At 42.0% G+C, this 25628-nt stretch overlaps 1 protein-coding gene across 18 annotated transcripts in view; it reads right to left on the bottom strand.

Annotated features, from left to right (window-relative positions):
* Positions 1–25628, bottom strand: part of LOC133466957 (unconventional myosin-XVIIIa-like) — a 78129-nt gene that overhangs the window by 27353 nt on the left and 25148 nt on the right. For all 18 annotated transcript variants that reach the window (XR_009785083.1, XR_009785086.1, XR_009785084.1 and 15 more), the window contains 25 exons: positions 24332–24491; positions 24076–24259; positions 23074–23299; positions 22837–22946; positions 21959–22024; positions 19758–19886; positions 15534–15677; positions 15328–15417; positions 14532–14651; positions 14318–14435; positions 12871–12998; positions 12614–12768; positions 10757–10880; positions 10458–10658; positions 10229–10339; positions 8494–8598; positions 8185–8331; positions 7972–8085; positions 6930–7046; positions 6661–6744; positions 4963–5100; positions 4488–4673; positions 4266–4405; positions 3694–3738; positions 7–129 (listed from right to left, as the gene is read on the bottom strand). Coding sequence is in view for 14 of the 18 variants with exons in the window: in XM_061751224.1 (XP_061607208.1) it covers positions 7–129; positions 3694–3738; positions 4266–4405; positions 4488–4673; positions 4963–5100; positions 6661–6744; positions 6930–7046; positions 7972–8085; positions 8185–8331; positions 8494–8598; positions 10229–10339; positions 10458–10658; positions 10757–10880; positions 12614–12768; positions 12871–12998; positions 14318–14435; positions 14532–14651; positions 15328–15417; positions 15534–15677; positions 19758–19886; positions 21959–22024; positions 22837–22946; positions 23074–23299; positions 24076–24259; positions 24332–24491 (3265 nt within the window). In the remaining 4 variants the exon portion in view is untranslated. The remainder of the gene's footprint in view (positions 1–6; positions 130–3693; positions 3739–4265; positions 4406–4487; positions 4674–4962; positions 5101–6660; positions 6745–6929; positions 7047–7971; positions 8086–8184; positions 8332–8493; positions 8599–10228; positions 10340–10457; positions 10659–10756; positions 10881–12613; positions 12769–12870; positions 12999–14317; positions 14436–14531; positions 14652–15327; positions 15418–15533; positions 15678–19757; positions 19887–21958; positions 22025–22836; positions 22947–23073; positions 23300–24075; positions 24260–24331; positions 24492–25628) is intronic.

Raw genomic sequence — 25628 nt, 5'->3', positions numbered from 1 at the left:
ACTGACCTGGCACTCTTCAGACTTCCCTCGTCCGACTGGAGCTTGGAGTAAGCTTTGTTCTTGGAGAGCCAAGACTTGACCCCATCCACACGGTCCTCCACCTCAGAATCTGTGTCTGTCTCTTGCCCACTGTGAGTACAAAGAGGTTTGTTATTGGGACGTGCCAGACAGTAAAAAAACAAAACCAAAAACAAAAAATTCATTCATTCCAACAAGTCCTGTGCTTATCGACACTTTATGGACAATTACTGTATTTAACAAAATCAGTCAACCGAATTTTTTTCCCTTCGTCTGCTTTACTTCGAATAGACAGGTAAGTAAAAGAGAGAACGGCTTGTTAAATGAATATTTAGCAGTGGAATTTCATGAATTACACAATACAGTCTAATAAATGGTCACTTTGTAATAGGAAGTTATGGCGATGCATTGCAGTGCAGAGAGAAGCAGCATAAATCTCATGCAATTACTCAACATGTATTAAAGCACATGTATTATGATTCAGGCAGAATGCAGATGAAGCCCTTGGCGGGATAATCAACTTGTTTGGCTGCTGGCTGTTAGCATCTGTGTGGCATCTCACCTGCTCCTGGTGCTTGTAAAGGAGCAGAGCCATGAGCACCCAAAGGCCCCTAACGCTTGACATAACAATCAATATAGAGACCTGCGGATCAAAGTTGGAGGGGGAAACGACAGATTCCACCTGCTCAGACGTCATCCTTATTCATGCCTTTAAATGCAATTCTGAATTTTTAGTGTGACTCACAATTTGTATTCCTGAAGTGGTTGCACTTCGAGGATGCGAACATTTCTTTAAAAAGTGCATCTTCCTGCAATAATATCAGTGATAGAGTCAGAATCTAAAAAAAATCAAAGTTTAAAAAGTAAAAAAAAAACTTTTTTTTTTTTTTTTTTTTAAAACAGAAAAAGTAATGGGCTCAATTTTGTACAAAACTAGAAGACTACTATTTATGTGGTTACTGTAAATCGTCAATAGTGGCCACAGCTCTAATAAATGGAATCAAAATGAATTACTTTCCACATTCCATTACAATTATAACACTGAAGCAACAATTCCGTCAACATCAGCCCGTCACGCTCCACCTTTACGCAAACATTTGTACTCCTCCAGGCCTCCTCAAACATCAGACACCTTATTCCAAATAAACAGCTGATAAACTCTGCAATCGAGGATGCCGGCCACTCATGAGGTCATCCAATATTTTTAGTTATATGGAATGGTCTGCAGCATAGTCCATTTTTTTGGAGCGTTTGCACCTATTGCCTCATCTGATTTTTATTTTTTCTTACATAATTGATTTGACTTGGGTTTACCCCACACTGAGAATTAGTGATGAGATATTAGTAAGGCAGTAAGTCAGTATACGGTATTGCTATCTTAGTTATCCAATACTAAAACGGTTAATAATCAAAAATTCCAAACATGTATTGTCTGCCAAGCATAAAATGTATTACTGTATACTTTTTTAATGGCTGCAGGGAGAAAGGTTTGATTAATGGTTTCATCTTCATATCATCTCCTCTTATCATTCACAGCCATAGATGTTGTGTCTCATCCAGGGAAAATGTCTTGTTCTCGCTAAATGCTGGTATAATTCATCTACAGTCTACAGACGCCTAACTATCAATAAAAGTGACAAGATCATCCATCTCGGCGTATTTGCTGATTCCGAGGAGAAAACTTTATTCATGACCGTGCAAAGTGATAACTGTGCTGGTAAGCTTTATCAGGTGTCCTCATACTCATCTGGGGGGGGGAGACTATCACCGGTGTCACATATTCGCTCATTTTCCTTTTCAGAACAAACTGTTCTATCTCCATTTCGAGGGAGGATCTGTGGTGAAAAGCCGTTTTCCTAATGCAGAGGTGAACAAGCCAAATTTAACATTTTGCATTTTTTTACACCGAAAAATAATGAAAGCAACATCGAGAAAAATGCTGAAACAAAATCCCTCACTGACTTCCCACTATAAAACGCTGTGAAATAAAAGGTGACTTGCAATTGAATGCTGTGCAAATGGTGTCAGAACCAATTTGTCCTTGGCCCTGCACTCCTTGCTAACCGCTCCTGAGGTCTACAGATACAAGCAAGCCCCAAGAATTTGAAAGTAAATGTTAATGGCTTCTGACAATCAGCCTTGACTGCTTGTAAATCTTTGTCACAATGACTCAAACTCAGCCTCGAATCACATATGGCTCAATGTTATGGCTCCAGCACCACACATTTTAAACCTCAATTACCAGATATATTGACAAGTGTATTCACATTGAATAGTGTCTCTTGCATGCCATACAGTTTTTTCACCTTGCCTGTAATGTGAATCCCTTTCAAAAATTCGACCCCACAATATTGATGCTTCATTTTGACATTAACAGCCCGTTTATTATTGTTGTAGTTGTCAGTGGTGTAGAAATGCACCAACAGGCGTGTCTAACATTCTGTTAACCTCATTTAGCTTCATGTGACTGGAAAAGCCTTAGAAACACCTCTCAGCATGCTGCATTTGTATACACTTCAAGATTGCACTGAAAAGCCCAAAAATGACATTTGGATATTCAACTTGAGAATTTGAACGAAAAGCTGACTCCTCAGCCCTGCTGTAAATGTCATGACTATGCAATTAAGCAATTCATTTCTCTGCAACATAAAAAAGAAAACATCTAGTCAATGGGAAAAAAACGGATAGCAAAAGGGAAGTTGATTTAGTATGTCTCGCTTTGTGGAAGGCAACATACGGTACGTTAAAGTTGAATGTTTGCAGATAAAGTAGGTTTCAATGCTGAAACCTACATTCTGTAGTTTATAAACCGACCGTTGGTTCCACAGTATACTGTCTAAAAGGAAACGGGGCCTGGTCAGTCTTATTAAGCGTTCAATAAGAGAAATTTGTAAGCAGGCTATGAAAAACTAGATTGATGGTTTAACAACTGGTTTTGAGGCGAAAGCTTTTCTGAGGGCGGTCCACCGCGCACCCGCTGACGCTGCAGGGAATGGGTGCGAGGTCGCAGATGCTACTTTCACTTTACAAGCACAGGAAGGTTGTTTTTTTTTTTTTTTTTTTTTTTTTTTGGTATGGGGGGGCGGGGGTGGGGGGGGGGATTGGTCTTCTCCCATGCACATCAGCAAAGAATACACAGGTTAATGTCGTCTTTTCAAATGGCAAAAGCAAACTTGAGTGAGTTCATTTCTTATGTTTTAATGTAGATTATTCTTTGCAAAGCTGTGTGCACACTTCACTTCACACACACACACACACAACATAGTATAACGTTAAGGACAATAGCAAGTATAGCAAATAAATAATGGCGGTTGATGAAGATGAAGGGGGCGGGGGGAATCCAGAAGATAACAATGCAGTATTACAGTCAAACTGTGATAGTTTTCATTGTGTGGTCTTCATTCTTCCACAGCTTGGGGAATAAAGAATGACGCCAAAAAGTGTTTGATTTGTTGTTCCCCAATATATGTAATGTAAATATCTATATAATTTTGTAATAAATAAAAAAAAACTGCAATGCAGTATATTGGCACATAAATTACAGTGAATTTATCAAGCAGTTGATGGTATTTATTAGTGCAACTCTAAGAAATACTGCATTGTTGTCTCAAAAAAAAAAAAAGGTGCAAAAACAACTACCATGACAAACACAAAGAACGCATTTTCCACTCTCACGTTTTGTTCTTTCTTTTCTGATACTTTGTCACCATGTCTTGCAAACTGCAGGGAGAGTGTGGACGACACCAAAACGACAACGAGGAAACAGAGAAAAAGAACAGGTGAGATATGCTCACGACATATTCCAACATTAACATTCTTCTACTCTCACACTGGATCATTATCTACTATAAATCCGTCTCTGGTCTTTCTTCTCGAACACTTTGCATGTTTTTTTTTTGTGTTTTTTTTTTGTCCATCTTTCTACCTTGTAAAATGTCTGTGTTACTTCACGTGACTCACACCTATACAAAAGATCAGCAGCAGACAACACCATTGAACCAGGTCAGAGACGCAAGAGTGATGAAAGACCCAGAATTACAAACTCGGTTTAGAAGAACTCGCTGCTGGAGACAAAGAAGTTATGATTGACAGGCTCCAAAAAGAAAATAATGGCAAAAACAAAACGGTGCGCTCATTAGGAATCCTTTCTTTCAACACAATGTTACGCTACAGTGTTCTGGATACACTCCGAATTGAACAAGGTGACACATTTTTAAATCCGAGCAATTAAAAGTGTCTTTTTGTACCTGTTGATTAAGTCGTCATTGTCGTCACTCTCCATTTCGTCCTCGATGGCCGCCTGCAGGTCGCCTATCCTCTTAAAGGCCAGTTTGAGATCCACTTGTAAGCTCTGATTTGCCGCCTCTAAACTCTCAATGTCCATTTCCTGGTGAAAAGAAAGTAAAAGAAATCGTTTCCTTCTCGGTTCTGAGTACCATCGTATTATCCCGCCACAGCCCGACGCTTACCAGCTCGTGTTTCTTTCGGCTCGCCTCCACTTCCTTCTTGGACACGTCTGCCATTTCTTCCTTGATGTCCCTTATTTGTCTCTGCATCCTCTTATTCTGCTCCTTCTCTCTATTCTCTGCAGCAATGTGTTGGTTTCTATCATCGGACGTCTTCTCAAGGTTCTCCTTCAGACGACCCACCAGGCTCTAAGAGAAAAGTGGAGTAGTAGTTAAGCAAACAAACGATGAAAGAATACAACAAAAAAAGTAACCTCCTCGGTTGACTCAATGACATTGTTGACAAAAACGGAGCATGAATTATCTTCTGCAAGGACTTTGATACAGCTCTTGTATTGGTTATCATCGGAGACAATGTTATGGCTGAGTGTTTTTGACGTCTGCCTCTTGATACGAACACAATCCAAATGTCGTGTTGGATTTTTCTTTCTTCTAAAGAATATTCTTTGACATTTAAGAGACACAAGGATCGTCTGACCTCCAAACGTTTGAGCTGTGTCCTCTCATACTCCAGTTTGGTTTCCAGCTCACGGATCTTGGCCTCCTGACGGCTCACAAGAGACTTTTCCACCATGGATTGTTCCTGAAACTCCAGCTGACTCTGCAGCGAATGAAGCTTTGGGAAGGACACACAGACACACACTTCCGTCCGTGACTGAAAATCCCCGCCGCAGACACACGCACGCGCACCCACAACTCCACAAAGCGCTCTCAATGCTAATTTTTTTTTTTTTATCTTGGCTTTCTTGTTTTAAATGAGGCCTGGAGAAAAATCAAATACTGTGGTATGTGTACATTGAATTAATATGAACTTTTCCCCCTCTTAAGTAAATGTCACATGTCAAGTGTGAGTAATGACTTGTAGATAAGCTCCCAATCTACTACAGATGGTCCAAAAAAAAAAGACAAAAAACAAGCTTGGGGTTAAGTCTAACACGAAGGTCACAATAATTGTGTCTACTACTGAGAGTCAGGCATTTACACGATGTTAAAATGCTACATCTTGGACCATTTCCAACCCCCCCCCCAACAGATTCAAACACGAAGAACAAAATGTGCAGCTTGTGTGGAATGACTGAGCTACTATCTTCGTCAGCCTGGTCATTTAACGGTTCCGCTATGTGCAACTATTTAAAAGAAAGATTATGCACCGAAAGATAATAACGCAACGTCTTGGTACGCAGGAAGATGGTAGCACATACAGCATCTTGCTCTCCTATGCATGAAACACAAGCCGCAAGTGTACATATTTGCATCATGTCTTGCGATTGCTATAAAATGCTGTAATGTGCTAACCTGCATTATTGTCATCATACATTTTGTATTTTGGCTTTTGGTCGCAGCAACAACATCCCAGGAATCATCAGTTGCCTTTTTTTGAACGCAGAACATTCAAATGCACTCAAACTTTTGAATATGAGCGTAATGGCTACAGGGAAAGTCACTTAAACGGTCCAATCAAGGTTCACCTCTTTCACTTGAATCATTTTGAAAATAAAAGGAGGAAAGAGCCCTCACAATGAAAGCCAAAAGGCACAATGGCACTTAATGAGTGACTTTGCATCCGAGACAAGCAGGGTTTTTGAGTCCTGCTTTGATTTCACTGAAGAAGCCAGATTGCGCTTTTCCTGGGGAGGAGATAAACATTTCAAGGTCAAATGCTTCAGATGGCTATCGGTGCCTCTGGCATGGCCTTGACAACGGCTCGCAGCTCCTGGCCAAAACGGTTCTCATGGGTGGGCTTTGCAGACAACAACGTGAAGGTGAGCTTGATCCGATTCAGTGATTCTCAAATTGCGGTACGCATGCTCCTTCTAGTGGTACGCAAAAGAATTACTGCCTCAATACTTAACGAGCCAGGTATTTTTCAGGTGGTTCTTGGTGTAAAACGTTTCAGAAGAAGAACTCATCTACAGCAACTGTTGGGTAGAAGCAGCAGCAGCACAAGCTCAGCTGCGAGCGAATCCGATTCTAAAACATGTTTCATTTCACTGCTTTAAAAGTCAGCTGCTATGTGAAGATAATCAAAACACAAATTGATGAGCACGTATGTATGACCAATGCCGTGCGAGAGTAAGTTGCACTGTATTTAAAACAGAAAACATTGTTATGAGCGTGTTTCGTGGCAACTTGAATTTGTCTCTTAGAAAGCAGGCAGGCAGTCAGGTGCGCGTACCTTTTCTTGAATCTCCTGCTTGTCCTTGGTGGCCTCCTCCAGCTGCGCCTGCAGGTCACTGATCTGGCCTAAATCTCTGGCAGACTAACGGACGCACACAATTACAAAATGATCTACTAGTTTGGGGAGGAGATGTCCATATGACAAGTATAACACAAATAAAAATCTGACGTACAACCTAATTCAAAGAGCACGCCATTGGAGAGACCAGACTGCCTGTCAGCGTCATTGATGGATTTTCGCTAGCTGAAAGTGTGTGGCTCGGTTACCTGGGCGACGGCGGCTTTGTGCTTCTTCATCAGTTCATTCATGTCCTCCTGGTCTTCGTCTGTGCGAGCCTGCATGTCGTTCTTCTCTCGCTGAAGGCGGCTCACCTGCTCCTCCAACTGATCCAGCACAAGAGAAAAGGACAGGAGCTGAGACGGGATTTATTCACGAGACACAATCAAAAATGGTCATTAGTGAATGCGGAAGTACTACTGGCAGAACCATGAGACCAATGCAAGATAGAATCAATGAGCTCATTTAGGCAGGGAAATGTGCAGCTGGAGAAGATAGCTGCCAATGTCCAAGAGTTCATCCTCTGGGGGTTTTCATCCCTCCAAATGCTTTCTTGAATGGGAGACATTTCACAGACACGCCCTTGACATATACACAGCAATTAACAAGCACCCCCAGAGACACAAACAGCCTCGGTCGTCAATAAGTTGGAAACGCAGCCGGCACAGCGATTAATGAGCAGATTGCAAGGGAAAAAAAAAAAAAAAAAAAAAGGACATTTTTACCCATTAGTACAAATTTTTAAAATGAAACATGCCAAGGGACACGCAATATTCTAATATCCCACCAAGATGTGATGACGCACGCATAATAAGGTGTCGGCTCAGCTGCAAATGAGGAGATCAAGTTCGCGCATTTGCATTTGACTTTTTAATTGACAGAGTCAATTAAAGTTTGGCCTTAATTTAAGTCAACTGAAGTCGGGCACAAATTTAAAAAGTGTATTTTTGTATAGTTATAAAGAAAAAAAATGATATTATCAAATCAAATATATAATACTTGACAATAGTAAAATATGTGCTACTTAATAATAAGAATAATGTTCAAATTATTTACCGGGGATGTTACCCACTTGAGAAAATGTATTTCGTGTTAGCAAGCATTCTCTTTTTGTGTTACCAAACCCCTTTAAAATAAAGTGAAACTATTTTTCTACTATTTTAACTATTCATCAATTAGTTGTGCACATAAGAATATGATGAGGCCTACAATGTGACTCCATGGCAGCCTCACGTTGCGTGGTTGACTCACCGACAGTTTGGCCTTCGCCACGTCCTCCATTTGGATATGCAAGTCCTCTATCTCCAACTCCATGCTCTTCCGGGCCTTCACTGCCGCCGCACAAGTGAACTCGGACTCCTCCAGCTGTGAGAAGTGAGCGACAAATGCAAGAAGGTCGCGGATATGTTTAGGCTTTGCGGAGGATTCGGCTTTTATCTACCAATGCGTTAAAGAGTGGCATACTTGATTTTTGAACTGGGTGATCTCTCGCTTGCTTGGCGCGTTACTCTTCAGGTGGTCCAGCATAATCTGAGCATCAGCCAGCAGGACTTTGGTTCTCTTCAGGTCTTTCCTCAGCCTCTTCTCGCTCTCCACGTCCCTGTGGCTCACCTGAATGACAAATCATTCCTGTCCAGCCGGTGTGGATAAACATGCTCTCCTTTTATCACAACTCTCAGCACCTGACGAGATTCAGCAGTAAATTAAACGCCCCCACACGCAAACGCGCACAGGTCTGTGTTGACAGGATGAAGATGAGACAAATGGGGCTACCTGGTCCTGTGCGCTCAGCAGTTTGGACTCCAGATCACGTCTCTCGCGCAGCACTTTTTGCTTATCGTCGTATTCTTCCTCCAGCTGCACCTCCATCTGTTTCAACTGAGAGACGCGTGGTCGGAGCATCAGGGTGCGCACACAATAGACTGTCAAAATCAAGCGTGCAAGGTATCGTCGACCTTTTTGTTTGTGTAGTATTTCATAATTGTTATCAAATATTAGGTACACCCACAATGTAATTATAGCTTATAGCTTTTTGACATGGAGTCCTTATGCCAAATATTACATTTAGGCTATTTGTACTTAAAGTGAATTCAAATAATAGTTTCATTTGTTCCACGCTACAACATTTTATTATGATGCAATTACGCATGGTGCAATTACGCACCACTGCATCTTCAGTAGAAGCGTAAATGACAGCGTGGGATAAAAATAAGATTAGATTATCTGGATTAAGATGACTACCGAATCGAAAATTATCACCAACTGTTCCGTAATTTCTAATTTCCAAATTGTCACCCACCAAGTTAGGATTTGGACTAATATCCATCCATGTTTGTCTTCTCCATGTTGTGTCGACACTACATATAAAAACGTCCAATAAAACATTTTGTTTAATTGTGTCTGCTATTGTTCATTTTGTCACGAAGAAAAGCAAAGTCACAACACATGTTCCATTTTTCATCATGTCATATTTTCTACCAATCTAGTGATTATTATTGTATCATGATATATACATGATTTGTACTATGATTGGAGTATTGAGTTAATATCGGAATGTGGAACTCATACATGATATAGTTATTGAGCCCTGTGACGGTTTCAATTTAAAAAAAAAATTTTTTTTTAAATGAATCTTGTTAAGAATATTTACAGCTCCTGTATGAGATGTGATTAGATTGAAGTCAGTGAGTGCACAGCAAGTGTCATGGAACGTGTGGATATAAAAATTCTCCAACCACCTCCCGATCCCATTTGATAGTGGGCCACGCATGAGAGACTGAACAAAAAAAATAATGTATTGCTCGTCGCAGTCCGAAAGAGGTTTTATTTGAAAAATCAGGTGACTTCGCCTGTTCCCCTGTACACGTCAAAACGCTCGTCGATTGTAAAAAAAGGTAAGCCCAAAAGACGGCAAAAAATGAGAATGGGTTTGGAGAGCCTCAGCGGAAAAGGGCAAATGATGAGACGACTTTCAAGAAAAAGTAAGCTTTTAAAATCAGCAATCCTGTTGAAATGATGTTGCTACAGGTGATTCTCACGCACCAAGCCTGTTCGGGTAATATGTGGCGAGGCTCGTAACCGTGGCAATGAAGCCTTCTAAACTGCCCAAAAAGCACTTCATACCTTGCTGCCATTCAAACATCCAATCTTTGTGAACTGTGATTTTCCGCAATGACGGCGATCAAAAGAGTACACAAGACACAAAGCGCAGGAAGTAACACACTTTGCGTGTCATTGTATCCCATTACCCCAAGATGGGACCGTTTCAGTGCAGAGAAACTAATCAGCACAGCTACGTTCAGCGTAATGGTGAGATCATCGTTTTGTTTTGTTTTTTGTCAAAATATTGCTTGACTTGAAACCGATCTGTGGCACAAAACAGGTCGGGGACTGAAATGAGGCAACATTCAAATGTTACTAGCAGTTTGAAAACTTGCATTTTGTCCTTTTCAGGCAACCTTCTTCGTGTTGCAGCGCTGAGCCTCTTTTGAGAATGAGAGTGAGTTACCTTCTTACTGCAGGACCGCCTGATCTCATCCACCTCCTCATCCTTGCTCTCGATGTCTTTCGAGTGGCTCTGGCGCTGCCTTTCCATCTCCATCTCAAGCCGCAGCTTAGCCTGCATTCATGAAGCGAAGGCACACACAGAATAAAAATGTAAGATGAAACACCCCAAAAATCGTTTTCCACAGAGGTTTCGATGATGAGTTGCAAGGTTGTGCACTCTTATCGTGTACCTGCTCCAGCATCTGGATGGTTCCGGCCTGCTCGTCCAACTCCTCCTCTTGGTCTTTCACCTTGGCCTCAAGATCACGAAGCTGCTTCTTGACCTTGGCCAGCGATGCTTCATCCTTGGACTCCTGTGAAGAGAGATCCTGCAATTCGGCCTCCAGCTGCTGCACCTTTATGTTGGCAGCGCACAAGTCAGCGTCCTTTTCCTGTGGTCCAATGAGAGAACAGAAAATGGGCATACTTGGACCAGTGTGCCGGACAAAGAGAGAGAGGGCAAACGGCATGTAGAACATTTTCTGTGAACCTGAAGCTGCTGCTGGATGTTGAATATCTCAGCCGCCATTATGTCTTTCTCTCGAGCCAACTTCTCCCTCAGACTCCTCTCTCTTTGTACCTCAGACTGGGCCTGGTTCTGCTCAAGATCAAATCTGTCACACACACACACACACACACAGAGAGGAAATTACACTAAATATAGCACCTCACTTCAACAATGAGGAAACCTGTGAAAGTATGCAAAGACAAAATTGTATACTAGGAGAGATGTGGCATAGGAAAGCAGCAACTTGCATTGCATCATTTGTCCACATAAATTCCCACTAACAACTTTTAACATATCAAACTCGTAACATTTTTCAATTTTGCTGTAACTATTCCGAGTACCTTTCAATGGCGGGTTTTCAATCAAAGCCCCCGCCCCCAACTGTTCTCCACTTCCATTAGCCTGGTGTTTCGGTACTTGGTTGTGATCGTGTGCACCGTGTTTTCTTCAGTTGTTGAGGCAAGAAACACTTATGGTTGGTGAACGTAAAAGCTAAGTGTCTCATGTCGTCAACTTGCCTCGTTGTAATTTTTCCCCCGGTGAAGCGCAACTGAAAATAATTTCACCCCCAGAGCATCTTCAATTAGCCGCAGGGGATGACTTCCCGAGTGCTTTCAGTCCAAGTCATTTTCTGTGCTAATGCAATTCTGCAGATTCCAGAGCAACTTTGCCACTATTCAAATGAAGGGGGAGGGTAGTGTTTGGGTGGGGTCGGCATCCTGACTTGCAAGCAAAAAAGAACATGCAATGCGGTGAGGTGCTTAGCGATGTCACCTGCAATCGCTACACATAAATTTGGTTGTAACGTGAGCGTGAATGGTTCTCCTGTATGTCTGTATGTGTACGCCCTGCGATTGACCTGTGTTCAGTCCACGGTGTAATCCCGCCTCTGACCCAAGGTCATGTCTTTGCAATCACATGACGAGCTGTACATTTTAGCCCAGCCTGCAAGAATTTCTGTTTTGGAATGCCCGCAGTTAGCTGGGATAGGCTCCAGCATGCCCGCGACCCTTGCGAGGATAAGCGTTGTAGAAAATGGATGGATGGAAATGGAACAGTGCGTACGGGATGCCAATCGCTGAGTAAGCGACATACAGTAAACAGCATGACATATCAGCACGACACTGTAACCCGCCCATGAATCAAACGAAAGGAGAGAAAAACAAAGGACGACAATGAGGGACATTGTGTGTTCTTTCTTCGTGGCACTTGGAATTCGCTTGAGAAAAAGACCCATTTTGTATTCATTGGTCCGAATAAAAGTGTGTCCTAGTGGAGGAGTGCATGGATGTAGCTCATATTTCCATGGCTGATGTCAAGTTTTTCTTCTTTTGACCAGAAACTACTTGAGAGCGAATCAACAGCGCCTCTGCTGGTTCCAGACGAGTACTGCGTTGCATTGTATCTCAATTACTTCAAATTGGCTCTTTGCACATAGCGGCGTAACGTCATCCTCGTTGTGGATAATCGGGTTCACCCTCTTCCGGTTTGGCCAATTACGACAGCTGTGTATTCATAGTCTCGCGTAAACAGCCGAGTAGGAGCGTTATAAATGAGCTTGATTGTTTTTTTTCATTCAATTCAAGCAACACAATTTCTTTCTCTGTCCCAGAACCTTCTTTCCTCGAGGAGGACTTACAAAGATGATGTACGTCTGCGATGGATAGTTTGGGAAAATCCCGTAAACATGGCGTGTCGTTTTTTGGCAACACGGGAGATTATGTGCAACGAGCCTATTGCAATTAATACAATAATAATATAATAACGTTGTCACTTATGTGTGTCTGTGTTGTCGAGACTGACGGAAAGAAAGGAAGTGTGGGGTGAGGTCAAACTGACTTCCTCTGCTTCTTTTCCAAATCGTGGTTGCGGCTCTGGAGGCCCTCCAGATGACGTCGCGTATCCTGCAGTTCAGCCGTCATCTTCTGGCACTTCTTCTTCAGCTGCTGCACAGAGTGCTGCACATCCTCATTGTCTGTCTTCAAATCGGCCAGCTGCAGCAAGCACGTTAGAGTTGGATTCAAACATACGAAGCTGAGGCGATCAAATATTCAATGAAGCCTTTCTGAAAGATTGAATATGACAAAGTGTCTTGCCCTTCTCTCAAGATGTCTTTTGCTCTGCTGCTCCGTTTCCAGCTTGTCTTCAAACTCTTGCTGGAGTTTCTTTTTGGTGAACTCCATTTCCCGAATGGCTCTGTTGTATTTTATGCGCCACTCACCTCCTGAAGAGGAAAATGTTGAGAAGAAATCATATTTTGACATAATGCCATCTGCTGCTTTTAATGCAGGCCATGTGGTATACAGAGAAGAAAGGGCTCAAAAGCTCAGTGATGACTGATGCTATGGATTATGCGGCATATTGTGCAGGCTAGGCTGGTGACTACATTGAAGGACTGGAATAAAATAATCTCATATGAAATAAAACCGCTTCTCGTCAAATTCTGACCTTTTGATGTCAAACTATTTACCCGGACGACTACAAAACGGCCCTTACATTCGACTCTAATCTCGGCTAAACCTGAGCTCCGCCAGCCCGAGCGCACAACAACGGCAGTTAGAGGAAGACGTGGCTAAGTGGCTCTTTGCATGCCTCTTCGTCGACCCTAATTCCGGAGCTGTCAGAGGCTATCAGAACCTTGACAGCGTCCAGGCAGCCATTCAGGTTTAGGTTCATTTCCGAGCCTTATCGTTTTTTGAGGCCGTCTGCGTCTCCTTCACATGGCCACACCGGCCGGCTCCTCCGTCAGCGCTGCTCATTAGCATATATATAGCATAATGACAACTTGCGAGGCCACCGGCTCTGATCCCAATGATTATTTTCTCATTCATCGAAGAATTCTTATATGCTCCGTAATGGCTTGTCTGCCGAGGTTGGTTTATAGGGGGACGCGCGGCAGCAGAAAAAAAACAAAAATAAGACTGCCTCATGGACAATGCTCTCTCAGTGGGAGCTCACTTTCTCAGTAGGTGATGACCAATCAGCGACCGGCATTACTAGTATGCCTGGGAGAGAACATTTTAATCCCCTGTTGTGAAATCCCAAACTTGGAGAACATACTTGATAGCATTATGCAATATATCTGCTGAAACAGGCGCCTAAAGCCATCAGATCCCACGGCGACAATTACAATACGTGACATTTTTCAAGCTATCCATACGTAATACACTCCCCGGACACTTAATTAGGTACCCCTGAACAATCTGTACGCCATGTGTAGGTGGTGAATTATGTACAGTATATGGCTGTGCAACCTGGTGCTGATCTAAAATGAGATTGTCTGGCCGTTTGCACTGGTGTACAACTAGACGTTTCTCATGTTTTGCCTTTCTCGTGTGCACTAGCTAAAAGGGTGAAACTTTAGAGACAGCTCTTATTGAGTCTATAGATTACTTTCTTTTATCGTAATTATCTTTGGTCCTTGGCCATCACAAATTAGAATGAGTCTAAATTCCCAAAAATAAAAGTAATTGTAATGTCGGAGCATAAGGACGAAGGGTCTCAGGAAAAGGCTCGGGCCATGCTTTAACCGCATCAGCTAACCGGCATCATCATCGTCGTCGTCCAGCTCCCCGTTGAGCTCCGATGTTTTCATCAGCCGAGCTTCCATCACCTCCACCTCCTGTGCTTCCATTTGTTTCTTCATAGCATCGAACTTTGCCTGAATCATACAGATCCACGTGCAAATCACGTCTAGGGCTAGATTTGTAAGACATGATGTCAAAAATAGTTTTAATATCACTGTGTGTATATTTGCCTGCAGCTCTTTTATGTCCTTCTCCAAGCGTAGTCTCTCAGCCGTCTCGTTCTCCAGCAGCTGGGATGCTGACTCGCTGGTGCTCCTCTCATCAGCGAGTTCTGCCAACAAGTCTGCAATCTGTCCACATATACGTTAATATAAACAACTTCCTCATCACGGATACTTTTTTATTATTGTGGGTTTTTACTGTACACAGGTAAGTCCAAATTGAATTCGATTCAATTGTATTCATATAGCACCTAATCGCAACAGAGGAGGCGCAAAGAACTTTACGGTTGTAAAGTATGGAGCAGGTCTAGAACTGCACTCCTCACGCATTCAGAGACCAACTGAATTTAAACTTGCGCGCTTTCAGTGTAGTAGCACGTTGCGCCACAACATGCCCACAAGCACCGAGCTCGACTGGATGCAGATGCAGCATAATTAAGAGCAATAAAAAGAAGCGGCGCCGATTTCCTTTTCAACAGCAGTCCCAGTCGTTCCCACAGAGCAGAGAGTAAAGTTGCATGCTGTGTTTGTGTGTGTTGCTGGTACATATGTGAAAGTAACAACTGATTGAAGGGTTATAATTGTCAGAACATCTATGCTCATTTTCATGAGCCTGTCTATGGTAATCCGCATTATATGTTAGCATTGAGCTAGGAGACTGGTTGGACAAAATGATTTGGATGGCTATGTTTGTGTTCAAACATACAAGGGATAATTCTCTTTTGTTTTGTTGTCACTTTTCTAGTAGAAGTTTGATATACACATAATAACATCACCAATGAGAAACGCCATCCTCACAACCCACCCTGCTCTCCAGTCGATCTGTGTTCAGTCTCAGCCCGTTGCGCTCTTTCTCCACCTTCTCCAACTTTGACTTCTGCATTTGGATCTCCTCCTGAAGTCCCGATCAAACATTACACGGACTGTCAAGTATTCATCTCATAAAAGAGAGCGAGAGAGTGAGTCATATTGTTCATGTAGTGCAAGTGCATTGGATTCGAGTTAGCTCACATCTTTGCTCCGCATCTGGTCCTCAGTGAGCTGCACCTTAATGAGTGGCTGGACCGTAGTGAAGAGCTTCCACCATGGCCAGTCTTTTACTCCACGATTTTTCTGGATGTTCTTCTGGATGCAACGAATTGCTAGATCCTGAATCTGTTGGCATTAAAAGAAGTCCATAGAGAAATGCGTCAATGAAAGTACTATGACTGAATGCAGTACGTACAATACGACAACTGTTTTGTACGTTTGCGTTGCATTTGTCTGGCTGTTGGGGAAGGATAAGAATATGTATATATATCAGCTGTAATATGTAAGTGATGTGTTTCGCATTGTACTTTCTTGTACCTGGCAACTCATTTTCGTCACAGGGCACCACGCGGCTTAAGACTAGGTTTCTTGCTTTGACATAAACTGAAGATCAAAGTAGTCAAAAAGTGACTAGTAGATGATTGAAAAGGAGCATGTACTGATTTTGCCTTTTCCATAACTGCCTCGATTCATTTTGAATGCATCAACTGGCTCTGATGTGAAGCAAGTTTCAAAATGATCGGTTGGGAATTGCGGGGAAATTCGAAAGCTGACTATGAGTGGACCCGTGCCGCATTCTATGCATTTCTGTCATTGTTACCACAATTACACACAAAATAAAAATGAAATTACAGCAAAATATTCTGTCCTTTGAGGGATGTGCACAAATGCTTTGGCTATTTGTTGCGTCTACCACCTCCTGCTATCCTCAATGATAATAACCACTACGTGGGAAACATTTCATGAATCAGGGCTGCGTTTTATTGCTGGTGTACGGGTAAGCAGCAATCCAAGGGCTTGCCAGCCTCCTACTGAGCATTTCAGCCAAGTGTGTTCCAAGGCTGCAAGCTAATTTCTGATTAATTAAATCAAACACGTTGGCAGCTCATTCGAAGTATTACACGATTTCCATGCCGCTTATGCATGAGGCTCTTTCGCAGCAGCAGATTACGGGGCAAACCCAATTAGAGCAACACAATTCTCAGCATCAGGTACATAGTGCCCTGAAGGTATTCCCTATGACCAATTAGGATTCGTCACACTAAGAACACCTCACAAGGAGGACAATGCAGCTAATTCCTGAAACAAGTCTCACTTGTCAGAATGAGTCAGATATGATTGGAAAACAAACAAATAATTTTACTACGCGAGTACTGTGTATAAACATTTTAGCAACCATAATGCATTAAGACAGTGTGACAACCGTGACACGTGCATTAGAGCTAAAGATGTGTTTGGGCTTTGTGTGCATACAGCCATGTTTGTAAGCATATCAAACACCGAAGAGCTGCTACTGCTGACACCTAAATCTCATTAGTGAGATTAGTATGTTCATGTTTTTGAGGATTAGCTCCACATGCTGATGTTGGACAAAAGGGCCCGGTTGGCAATCTGTGTTGTAATTGATTCAAAATGTGTTTGATGAGGTTGAGGTCAGGGTTCTCAAGTCCTTCCACACCTAGCTTCTCCCAGCAAGCTTTGTATGGACCTAGCGTTGTGCAGTGGAACAAAGTTGGAAGCAAACATTGTCCACAATGTCTTCATTGTCAATTGAGAGTTAGGGGGACAGATGAAGTCTACGTGATTCAATTGTGTGTCGTCTATAACGTAGACCTCGGCATCTTGGATGGCATTCAGTAATAACTCCTGAAAGGAAATATGGACTTATTTCACCACATCTCTCTCGACCACCTTGTGTCAAATGACATTACAAATTCATTAGAGCTCGTGCTCAGCTAAAGATCAATCACTACACCGGTGTCCGTCAATTTTGATTTGCGATTGGTTGGCTGACGACTAGTTAAGTAACCTGACCAGGACATCGAGTTCTTGCCTTGTCAAAGAAAAATATATTCCATGAGGAAGAATTGTCAATTGGGACTGCAATCATATTTGTCCATTTGACATTTCACTGCAACTAGCGCGCCATTCTCTAATCCAAAATTCAATCATCCTTGGGGAATGTTTAACCATCTCTCCAAAGCAGTTGAAAGGAAATTGAAAAGAACACAATGAACACCATTGCTTTATATGCTTGTGGAGTTAGGGGAATGTTTGTTTATGTTTATTTCTGCTCGATACTGATCTCAATTCAAATATGTGAAAAAGATATTTATTGTATGTTTGGAGGCCACAACTCACAGAGCGGGAAATACATAACTGCTGAAAAGTGGCGTGTTTGTCCTTGAAAGACAAAGGACAAAAACGAGAAATGAATGCATGTCACGTGGGACACGGCACATCGTCACATGCCTAACGTGCCAGGCAAAATCAATCAACATCAACATGTATCAACAAGCCCCTCTTCCATCGGCAGACTCAAATCCCGCCCTCGTGCCACCTGGATTGTTTTCCCAAAGTGATAATAGTTTAACAGCAAGGGTACAAGTGATGATTATTCTAAGGTTGATCACCAAGACACATTGTAAATCGTCTACACGAAGAAAAGGACATGAAACGCGCTCGATAATCCACCGCAGCTCTGATTGCGTTCCAGTGCTCTGCTGTCAACGAACTGAATCAGGGTTAATGTATGCGGTGTAAGAACGCCCTTTAGGTGTTAATACCATCTACAAACCATATGGAAGAGTTAAGTTGCAATCCATTTTTGATATACTGTGGTTGTCTTAGCAGCAGTGTTTTCAAATTTCACACTGGTTGATTCATCATGGCGTTGCGTGTCTTTGCAAATGACTGTTTCACACCACAAAATTGTTGTTGATCAGTGGCAACTTATCGTCCGCCCACTCAACTCGCGCACACTCTTTGCAACTGGGATCTGATGAAACTGCTTCTTGGAGAACTAGGGATGGTTAACACCACTGTCAATTATAATGTTCATACTCTATATAAATATAATTCTATGCAGTCCATCAAGTCATCAAGCCGGATTGATTCCATGGAAGAACACGAGTGTCTTCTCCATAAAAAAAAAAAAAGCTTTACTTTTTTTATTAGAGAAAATAAAAACGACTATGAAAGTAATAACATGGGGACGAGAGAAACCTATAGATATGATTTTTAGGGCCTGCCTTAGCATTCTCCACATTTATGATTGCATTTTCCCCACATATAGCATCAGTGTTATTCTATAAGACAACAACACCATTATAAGATCAAATAATATGATGTCTTATCTTCCTATTACATATAGTGTACATTATCAGGGGATATGCTGCATTTGGGGACAGAGGCAAGGAACGAGGCACTGTGCACATTGATTTAATAATTGCACAGTTGCCAAGCAATTTCACATCACTTCTTGCTGCTGAAGTTCTAGAAGAAAAAAAAACGCACCAGGCTTTTTGCCCACTTCACAGTGTGAATAATGGCCTTTTAAACATAGAAGTGTAAATAGACGGAAATCTGCTCGTGAACATCATGTTATAACGGACGGCGATTATGAATTTGGAATTCTGCTGCTGCTGGTTCAGTAATCACGGAGAAAAGGAGTACGGAACTGCATACATAATACGGACGAGGTCCGGAGACATTGGTCAATGGTGTGTTTTGTGCGTGCGTGCTTGTAGGGCTGGGCGATATAACTGAATGGGCATTACATTGGGCACTGCTGCACAATCTGAACAGAGCTGATAGGAAGAAGAGAACAAGAAGCTCAGATTTGTTTGACAGTGTCAGAAAGGAATTTCTTTAACAATAGCTTATTTAATTTCTAGACTGCAGCTTCGCATCATAAGCGAGTAACATAACAGTACTTAATGGCAAACCGACCAGAATATAGTGCTGCTGTATTTGGACTTAATGGAACAAAAAGTAGGTTATTGCTCTGTTAGTTTTAGTGCAAGTCAAACAGCTGCCAGCCCTCCCTGATGGACCTTCACCTGTGGCTCGCTGTCTCGCTCATCCTCTGGTATTTTCTTATTTATTTATTTTTGTATGTCTGCACAATCAAATATACCCTTGACAAGCTGATTGGATTTGTCATATTAAAGAGGGGCAGTTAGAGTTTTGGCGATATTTGTAATCGCTTGTAGACTTACAGCAAAGCTGGTCGGATCGACTGCAAGTACAAAGCAAACAGACACTAAAAAAAAATGAAAAAATAGGTCTGGAGAGCAATTCTCGGTGCACGAGTTGCTTTGTCATTTGAATGGTAATTTGAATGAAACAAGCATTATGTTTTGCATCCTATGTCTTTTCCACTTGGGATGATACTGATAAGCACGAGGTCTTTTTTTTGCTTACCTTTCTCTTTTTAAAGGCCTGTCGTGCCAGATAACCTCTACAAGCAGCTTGGAATAGGATTAAATTACGTTTGGTTTGCTCATCCCTCTGCTCTTCCAATTTAGCCAAGATTCCAGATTTGAAGAACAACTAAAAGAAGGGGGGAATGCAAACACATAAGATCACATTTTTTAACTTCAGAATCAGAATCATCTTTATTTGCCAAGTATGTCAAAAACAAAAAAGGAACTTGTCTCCGGTAGTTGGAGCCGCTCGAGTACGACAACAGACAGTCAATTGACAGAGAATACTTTTGATACATAAAGACATTGGGGGGGAAACAGTCACTGAGCAATAAAAGGTTAACTTATTAACAAAGGAACTATTAACGAGTTGTGGAAAATCAAACACCCTGCTCTAGCACAAAATAGCACGCTAATACAGGAGTGAGTTTCATGTATAGAAAAATTACCGTAAATCAATAGAAACAGTGTAATCGATAGACAGCTGTGTTTTATTTTAGGAAGTAAGGTTGATGAAGTTAATAACCCAGACAATGAGCCTTGTCTGTTTTCAATCGGGACTAAAGGTAACTAAACAAAAAAAATTATTTCCAAAAATGAAGGCAAAAAACACAAACAGCCCAAATAGAGCAGATTTCTGACAACTTGCGTATGCCTCAGAGGGATTACGTGCAGGAAGCATTTTAAATGGATGGATGAAATTTGTCAATAGTCCCAAAGTTGATTTATTGACCAAAAAAGTACAAATTAGGTGGTGGGTAATTTAGTCCAGCATTGTTCTAAAGGTTAAGCAATTTCTATTTTCTCAAACCAACGATTGCATTTCCTGTAATATATCATATGTTCCAATTCATTCTAAAATGTGTTGTCAACTTGAACAAATAAATGCCTCGCACCACAATGAGATGCTTCCATTTTTTTGTTCCCTTCTTTCGGAAAAATGAAAAGGTGTTGTCACTAGGTAGCTGTACTTACCTTTAATATGGCATCTGATAACCCCATTTATGCAATATGTGTCATTATATACATACTACATTGTAATGTGTGCACATATACTGTTAGCTGTTATTATTTATTCGTAAAATGCTAATGATTTTTCGATACAAAAGTGCCCCAAATACGTGGCCGGTGCAGTATTCCAGCATAAAGAGCGCCAGTGCGCCTGTTTTCAGCAAACTGGAATGAATTGAGCAAAACTTTTGTCAGAAGGAATATCGGATTGTGTCCTATCAAAGCGATGAGTCTCCTCCTCTTTGTTGTGAGTAATTCCATTTTTTATGGTCTTTTTTCTGTGAGGGGATTTTGTCATGTAGGTCAGGTGACATGAAATTTGTCTCTTGTCAACCTGGCACCAAACTATTCTTTTTGTGTGTGTGTGTTTTTTTAAACATGAAACTATGCTGTAGTGGTATGAGAACCCTGCATATTTCAAAAAAGAGCGACATTGAGAAAACGCTTTTCATCACAAATCATGATATTCATGGTATGGATGTGATTAAATTTAAAACCAGGTTATGTTTAAAGATGCAAATTAATGAAGAAATTCATTGAGAATGGAATAATGCAGATGAGGTTACTTACATATTCCGTGTGTGAATGGTTTTGTGTATTTGTGACAGTGATGGAAATAATGAGCTGCAATGTTAGAATGTTTTTGAGTGCCCGCGTTTGTGCGCAAATAAGTCACAGCTCAAAGTCAGGATTTTTCTGCTATCGGTTCCCGCTTTCAAAATGTTCCTTTTATGTAATTTTCTTGTGGGATATTGATTTTTTTTTTTCATGTATTCGCTTTCTACGTATATATATATAATTCAAATGATTGAAAGAAAGAACGCACTACAAAAGAAAAGCAGACATCCGTTTGGACGATTTTGCACTCGTGACCCGAGAAGAGGGAATTGCGGCATGAAGACAGCCAGCCACATCAGACGCCTGCGTGCCTTTGGGGCTCCGAGTCTCGCAAAGACGAGAGGAAGAGGGCGGAGGTTGGCAACTTTCCAACATCAAGCGCTTCTCAAAGAGGGACAGGTGGAATGAAGGACACACACAAACACACACTCCTAGACGCAGAGAATATGACGAGGCGTGTGCGTGCGTGTGTGTACCTTCAATAGGGGTGAAAAAGGCGTGGTTGCAAAAAGGGAAGCTTTATTCATTTAAAAGGTGTTTATTTGTTCTGCATGTGGAGTCATGACTCACCCTGCTCACACCCATGTGGTAACTGCTCTTCTCCAAATCCAAGGACTCCAGCAGCTCCTCCACAGCCTAAATTAACGAACACACCGACACACACCGGAGCAAAGAGGATTAACCTATGCATGAGGGAAAAGGACCTAACCCTGTGTAATACTACGTAGACAGTGTTGTCAGGCTGGAGTCGGAAAGACCACAACTTGATTATACCAGAGCTTTGCCAAAAGAACTGAGGAGCTTTTGTTTGGAAGTTTCCACAGAAACTCAACCCGAGCACACTGGCACAGGGGGGAGAAAAGTACTTTCCTCGGCTTTAACCCTATTCTTTCACTCTCGCGCTTATCGTTCTCCGAAGCAAACGTTTTTTTTTTTTTTGTCGTCACTTTAACAGAATTCTCTCGTGCAGAAGAACAGCGCATTTTTGAAAAAAAGTAAATATATGCACTTAACCTCTGTCATTTTAAAGCTTTTGTGTGTGTTCTACAAATTGCAGTTTTGGCATTCAGAAGACAGTAAACAGTTTCATTTGCGCTGACCCTTCTTACTATCTGATTGTTTTTTTGAAACCATTTGTATACTGTCTGCAACCATGCCTTTGTAGTTTCCTTTTCTTTCAGTGAAAATGTTTGGCCCTCGCTCAGCATCGACACTATGAACGCAGCGAGGCGCTTCCTCAGCTCCACTTCCGACCTGCCTCTTTAGCAGGCGCCATACAAATGTGGTCAAGTTGATTAGATCATGACAACAGCTCTTGATGGATGAAGGCTTACTTCTCCGTCAGACGGCTGCTGACAAATCAGGGGCAGATGTAATGAAGCTCCCCTCTCACAACATTAATCTTAACTGTTTGGCCAGTGGCAGCGCTCTCTCGCTGATTGACTCACTCTCTGCTCGTCCTTCACAATGTAATTCCGCCCGTGCTTCTTGGTGAGGTGCGGCGCCAGCACGTCGAAACGGCGGCGAAACTCAGAGAACACCATGTGGTCGGGGTATCCTGTGAAGGTCAATGAACAAGAACGACATTTAATTTGTTAGAAAGATGCTAAGAAAGAAATGCTGGGAAATATACTTTGTAGGGGAAAGAGTGTATAGCTCTTAAGGTTACACAGCAACCGTCTTGCCTTGTCTATGGATCCGGAGAGCGTCGAGGAGCTTGGATCCACGCAGTTGAGCACGGAGCAAGGGTACATCCAGTTGCATTAAACCACAATCTCCACCCTCCCCGTGAGTCTCGCTTTCGACACCTTTGAAGAAGGATCCACTCAGAGGCTTAAGAGCGTCCGCCTTGGGCAATATGCAGTGAACAAAGTGAATTCTGGACCTCCGCACCATGTCAAGCAGAGCATCCTGGGAAGAAGCACAGTTAAGGACTTAACTAAGTAACATTCCGTTGTCAAATGCACAGAACGATAATTCGCTGCACAATATAGCGCGACTATGCTCATCTTACTTCTTTGTATTTGTATGGTAGGTTCTAGATAAAAGTAATGAGTGATGTGCCGAAACTGCAATAAACGAAAGAAATAAACTCAGGACAGAATGAAACAATGCATCACAGCAATCCACAGATAGGATGCAATGCAATTAGGAAATGCAAGGGGGATTACAGTTATATTAGCATTATCAGACACATTACACATTCTATACCGGCAACAGAACAATTGGACCTCAGAACTATTTAAGGCCGTGACATCAATGCACATCATAGATTCTCAACCGATTCTCTTTTCAAACTCATTCACTGCCAGCCCTCCCAGTTAACATGGATATTTGACTTCTCAAGCCGTCAATGGCAGTGAATGTGTTATGCTATATGAACCGATATGATATTTTGGAAATAGTAATGGGACAGAAATGCTAATGCTGTTTTTATTATGCCTCATTAAGACATCCAACTTTTAGCATTTTGCATGAAAGAAGAATGCCATGAATAATTATTTTAAATAAGATAATGTTTTGGGGACTATTCCACAAGTCACAGGAAGTAGACGGATGGCATGTTTAAGTCAATTTGCCATAATAACCATAAATGGCGCCTTCCCACGTAATGGCATGATTGACTTCCTGATTGTCTTACAGAGCCAAAAACCAACAACATTTTCAGTTTTGACTGCCACGCTCACCACTTGAAGCTTTATTTGTATGCACACAGACTTCTTGATAGCAGCCACTCCTGAAGTGAAGGTCTTCCTCATGCTGGAGGCCCGTCGCAAAGACAGCTGGGAAACGCCCTCCAGACCCGCAATGGAACCTGACAGAACGGTGGCTCCACCCGCTCGGCTCATGAACAAAGAGCTGATGATCTTCCTGCGAGACGTGTATCGCGTCAGCCCGAGGTTTTAATATTAAAACACATGACAAAAGATGGCTGACGCTTACTTCTGGGAGTCCTGCAGGAGGCGCATCGCGTTGGTCGAGGCAGGATTTTGCTTGGCGTAGTTAAGCCACCCGCGGGCATCGTACTCTACCCAGTCAGTCCCGTGACTGTGGCCCAGCAGGAAGTGATTATCTTTTTCACTCTTCAGGAGGAAAGTGTGACCTGGTATCGATGTGAGAAGCAGTGTAAGATTTCATTGTTCTATTTTACTGCACATAAGGATAGATGATAAAAATAAACAGCCTCCCGTGGGACTGGAAGAAAATGTGTCTCCAGTCTGTCTGCAGGTTTTGTAAATGCAGGCTTAATACGCATACTGTGCTAATTAACATGGTCTGAATAAAGCTACTGTATATACACAATTACTGAGACATCAATTATTTTAAAAAAAAAAAACTAAATCTCGTTAATTGAGGGAGCTGTGAGCCCAACTAATCCAGTTTTGGTGTCAAAATCCCTAAAACCGTCTTATAAATAATACCACGATGTGACTTAAGGGTTGCATGTCAAAGAGCTCTGCGAGTGAAGAAGTCAGGAGAAAAGCTTGAAATCTTGCCTTTTTTAAAAAGGGTGTAAATGAGATGCTTTCAGAGGTTGTCTTTGACGGGGGGGGAAGGAATAAAAATAAATAACGCTTCACGCCTTCACAGTTGCTCTGAGTGCTCCTGGGAGAGCACTCTGCATGGGCTGTAACCATGGCAACTATGGTAGAACAACAATAACGCAGCAAGGACTTTCGTGGCTGGTCAATCTGTTTGATGGAATTTTGTGTCGTCTATTAATGCTTCCATCCTGCGGTGTTAAATTTTATAATGTAGTCAGGCAAGAAGCGGAACATCCTTCACACGCCGGATGCTTAATTAGCCACCCCTCCACAGAAATGAAATTTAATCTAGGCTCTGCATTTTAAAAAATAATAATGATAATACAAAAATCTGCCTTCAAGGATCTATTGAACATGATGTATATTTTCTGTGGCGGTCGCTAACAGGGGCATAGAACTGCATTGCATTATGCGGAGAGGTGCAGTGTTGTACCTGAACTGAAATGAGATCATTTCGGCCTGATGAGCGTAATTTATGACGCGCTCATTCTGGCGTCAAAGAACGGTCTTCAAATGAAAGTGAATTTCCATTCAGCTTTTGTTAGGGACAAAACAAGTCTGAATACATTATTTACGAGCCTTCATGTCGGCGGATTTGGCAACCGATCGAGTGTGGCCGCGGCCGCCTTTCATGGCAGGCACGTCGTAGCCGCGCGAGAACGCGATTTGCATTCACGGACACTGCGTAAATGGGA

This window comes from Phyllopteryx taeniolatus, chromosome 17 (assembly GCF_024500385.1).
Source record: "Phyllopteryx taeniolatus isolate TA_2022b chromosome 17, UOR_Ptae_1.2, whole genome shotgun sequence".
In the NCBI taxonomy this organism is placed as follows: domain Eukaryota; kingdom Metazoa; phylum Chordata; class Actinopteri; order Syngnathiformes; family Syngnathidae; genus Phyllopteryx; species Phyllopteryx taeniolatus.
This window is presented reverse-complemented; position numbering and strand designations above follow the sequence as displayed.